Genomic DNA, 4404 nt, shown 5'->3' with positions numbered 1-4404 from the left:
ATATATTGTATACGCACTTGGCAACACCAGGCTTACAAATTGCCATTATTTAAAAGCTTAAGGCGATGGATGCACTGGGCGAAGAATTGAGGACACATTAAACTTTATGGATCTTATAAAATTTAATGTTATAAATTTAAGAGTGACTATTTCTATATCAGAGGTGTTTCATAAGGATAAATAATGGGGTATTTATTGATTTTTATGTATAGGGCAAGCGAGCTGTTGGGTCAATTGATGGTAAGCAACCACAACCGCCAGAACATTTGCAAGTCTTTGTGCGTTGCCACCTTATAGGACAAAGGAAGGAATAAGGATTGGAGGAAATATGGATTGGGAAGGGTGAGGAAAAAGATGCATGCTATGATAAAATCCCCAATATTATTTACATGGAATTTGATTTGGAAAAATGGGATCTGGAGGGAATGGATTAGGATTGGGAGATATGGAATAAGCTCCTAAGGGTGAAGTTTTCCCGATATTTCTTGTCTATTTTTAGCTTGTTTCTAATTTTGTCAAGTGACAACTTCTTAAGAGGGTACACAGTTCGTTATGTAACGCGTTACGTCCCTATATCACGTATACGGTTTTATTATTAAAGAGATAGTCATTTTATTATTCTATTAAAATTATGTCCTGCAACTATTCGCAAAGCGACATCCGCCGTTTGTCATTCTTTTCTAAATTAATATCAGAATGACATTGCAATGGCGCACAGAAATGGGATTGAGCTAGCATAACGTAGTAATTAATAATTTCTTTCTACAAAAACGGTCACCGACGTCTCTGGGGGAGGGGAGGAGGTACCACTCCAGTTTCCATGCTGAGACCGAATGACATTATTTACCAATATAACACAAAAACAATCACGTCAATCGGTTAAGAACCCACGGAGTTACTGAGTAATGAAACAGAACAGAATTTACGATTTGAGAACCTTGAGAACCTTTTGCGAAGCTCCGTTCTTGGGAACCTCGGTATAAAAATTATTTACATTGTATTAATTATTATCGGAAATAAGCGTTCACTTAGACATAGAAATCCGCGTAAAAAAGCATTGATCGCACTCTCTCTTTCTTCCACTGAGAAACCTGATACGTTAGAGTGAGAGGCATATTTCTGGGCATTTCACCCATTCGAATGAATACGCAAACATTCGTACATTACAAGAATGTTTGCACTCACGTGGCGCGGGAAATGCCATTTGGCGCCAAAAGAAGTTACAACTTCTATGGAAAGTAGAAAAATATATAACCTATATTTTATTAATTTTATTGTACATGATAAAGTATGCACTTATAAAATATACATACATGTTACCAATGGAATCAGTTTTCCGTTAAAATGCGATTTCCCCAGTCAGAGCTAGCTGTATCAAAGGCATGGAGTTACAACCAGTTCTAACTAAAAACGAATTTTGACTGTTATATATAGATTATTTAAAACTAGACATTATATAAATAATTACGTATACGAAACTAAACGCGAGTATTTTATCACTTGTTAGAATAAAGAGGTTTTATTAAATGATCAATTTCCGTTCATACATTTAAATCGCGCAACCATCTCACTCGCTCTAACGTATTGTATTTCTGAACGACAGAAAGAGACAGACAGCAGAGAATCTTGTTTTATTTACTTCTCTTGTTACGAGACGAATTTCTCAATTATTTCCTTCGCCAATAGTATATTTATTAATTACTCAATATATTTCTACTTCAGTATCACCCGGAAAATAACAAAAACTTATCTAGAAATTAATCTAGAAATAAAAATATTCATTATAAACCGATTAATTTTATATTATTTACTACGTAATATTTCAATTTCATTGTGCTAATCTCACGCAATCCCACTTCTTGTCTAAATAATTAAATATTAAATATACAAAGAAAGATTAATTTATTTAAAATTTTATCAGTATCCAACTAAACGCTTAGTTATTTCGTTAAAAAAAAAACATAATAAATTCATGTGAACCTGTTAAAAAACAATCAATAACTAGGAATTTACTACTTAGCCACTGTCGTATTAGTAAATCGCGCAAATCTTTCGTCACGCTCGCACCCGTGACATTTAACGTATGTTAGAGCAAGAGGGCGTTTAATTTACTAATACAACGATAAATAGCTTATAAATTAGACGAGACAGAAAAAAATAATTGCATTTCCTTTTAATATTATTTGTGTTTCAACCGTTATGTACAATGCAGTAATTACAATTAATTGTTATATATATCTAAAATATATATTATCTACATATATCATACATTATATAATATTGTGTTGTCTGTGGAACTTAGTCCGGACATTGGCCAAATGGTTGGCGCATTGAACCGAGTGTCGTTCGCGATTGGCCACGTTGGCCAGTGTTGGACGAACGTTTGGAAGCAATTCGGTGATAGGAAATTCGTTAATGTGCTATTTAATTATAGCTAAAAATTAAGTTAAATAAATAAAATGCACGTTCTCATATTTTTCGTGAATTAAGATAAATTTTAAGCGATTAAAACCAAATAAATACAATACGAAATAGCGTTTCCGTCTATTTACAAATCTTCACGTACCTATTCGATAATTGTACGCAATTTTATACTTATTTATAACAAATTATCGTTTAATTTCACTAATCTATAAAACCTATACACATCCCGAGTGAATATTTCATCATCAAAGCGCACATTATACAAACCAACACGACCAACGTAAGCATCCTCGCGACCAACACTAGCATCCTCGCGACCAACACTAGCATCCTCGTAACCAACACTAGCATCCGCATCACCAACACAACCAACACAACCAACACGGCCGTCACTCGAATCAACACAAGTACTTGACCAACAGGTCGGCAAGCTCGCCCTTCGCCAAGTCGGCGATGTCGGAGGCGCGCTTGCCCCTCTGCAGGATCTCTATGGTGCTGCGGGACTCCAGCTGCCTGATGTGGTGCAGCAGCTTCGCCTCCGGGAGCGGCGCCGCGGGCCGCGCGACGTTCAGTGACGTGTTCTTCAGCGATCGCGCGACGGTTTTCAGGAATTTGAACCACTGCCGCTCGCTGGACGTCGCTTCCGGCGTGTTGGACAGGACCATCGCCTTCTCGGCCAGTGCGCACACGCAGCTCAGCGTCAGCTGGAATTGTATGGGGGTTCAATAGATTTTTTTTCATTGTCATGTGGTTAAGTATCATCACAAAACTACGAAGAATTTCATATATTGACCTGGTGTAACCTATCTCCTTCGCTCCTTTCGCTTCCTCCTCATTATATTTTTACGCAGGAGTGAGTGAGACAACATATACCAGGTCAAACCAACCGCAGTATAGTTGTTTATTTATTATTTTTTTTTTGACGTGACAACGTCTTAAATTAGGTTGCGGCTCGGAGGCACTTATGAAAAAGTGTATCGCCCGGTAACGTTACGATGAGTCACCGAACTATGATCGGTCCGCCGCGCGCGCACACTAGAGAATTAGGCGCATTGAATCGGCGCGGGCTTGTGTCTCTGTCTCTGTCTTTTTAGTAAACAAAATATATTTTCTATAGTTAAAATTTGTGCAATTCTTATTTTCATTCAATTCCTTGTTCCTATTGTGCAATTTAATAATATTCATATCAATAAATATTCTACCGAGAAAAAGACGTTGTCACGTAAAATCTTCGCCCGTAAAACCGACTTTACAGGCAACCATTTTTTTTGTTTTAATATTGCTAAAGCACTATCAGTTTTTTATCACGCGTAAACGGCTGAACCGATTTTTTAAATTCTTTCATCATTAGAAAGCTGCAATTACATTGAGCGAGTAGCTAATATACACATGTAAACTCACCCCATTAGTTAAAGCGTACGGAGTCCTAGCAGGATCTAGGGCTTCGCTGAGTATACTACAGGACTCCAGCACAGCCGTCCAACCTGTACTGTTCTGTATGTATCTGAAATTTACATACATGTGATATAAGAATACATATGTTTTCACTTGTAGTTAGAGTGACATAAAAAAATACTTATATAACTTTTCCAAGACAGACAGACACAATTACACACACACACACACCGGAGCCTCTATAAGAGGGTCCATAATAAATTGGCTAGATAATAAGATCCCCTATCCTAGTTAATGATGGAGGTGGGACCCTGACACCTCCAACTCAAACTTCAAGAGAATGTAGGGGGTACCTTCTTAGGAAGTGAGACCAATTTTAGACAAAATCTTATCCATAACTTACTCGTAGGCGAGTTATAGTCAAGTACTTGCTAATTGTATGGTAGATAATAAGTTTATCTAGTGTTTATACATTCTATTTGCATGAGGCATTTAACATCATTTTCTGTAGCAATTGTAAGTTTGTAACAAATGTGATTCGTCCTCTCCCTTATAAAATTATATAATATCTGGGTCAGGTGTACG

General features: G+C 36.9%; 1 protein-coding gene across 1 annotated transcript in view; it reads right to left on the bottom strand.

Annotated features, from left to right (window-relative positions):
- Nucleotides 1-2098: 2098 nt before the first annotated feature.
- Nucleotides 2099-4404, bottom strand: part of LOC119838114 — a 14882-nt gene continuing 12576 nt past the window's right edge. Inside the window, exons 16-17 of the mRNA XM_038363935.1 lie at nucleotides 3826-3928; nucleotides 2099-3128 (exon numbers count right to left, since the gene is read on the bottom strand). Of these exons, the coding sequence (XP_038219863.1) occupies nucleotides 2823-3128; nucleotides 3826-3928 (409 nt within the window). The 3' untranslated portion in view covers nucleotides 2099-2822. The remainder of the gene's footprint in view (nucleotides 3129-3825; nucleotides 3929-4404) is intronic.

The sequence above is a fragment of the Zerene cesonia genome, unplaced genomic scaffold (assembly GCF_012273895.1).
Source record: "Zerene cesonia ecotype Mississippi unplaced genomic scaffold, Zerene_cesonia_1.1 Zces_u001, whole genome shotgun sequence".
NCBI classification, from domain to species: Eukaryota; Metazoa; Arthropoda; class Insecta; order Lepidoptera; family Pieridae; genus Zerene; species Zerene cesonia.
This window is presented reverse-complemented; position numbering and strand designations above follow the sequence as displayed.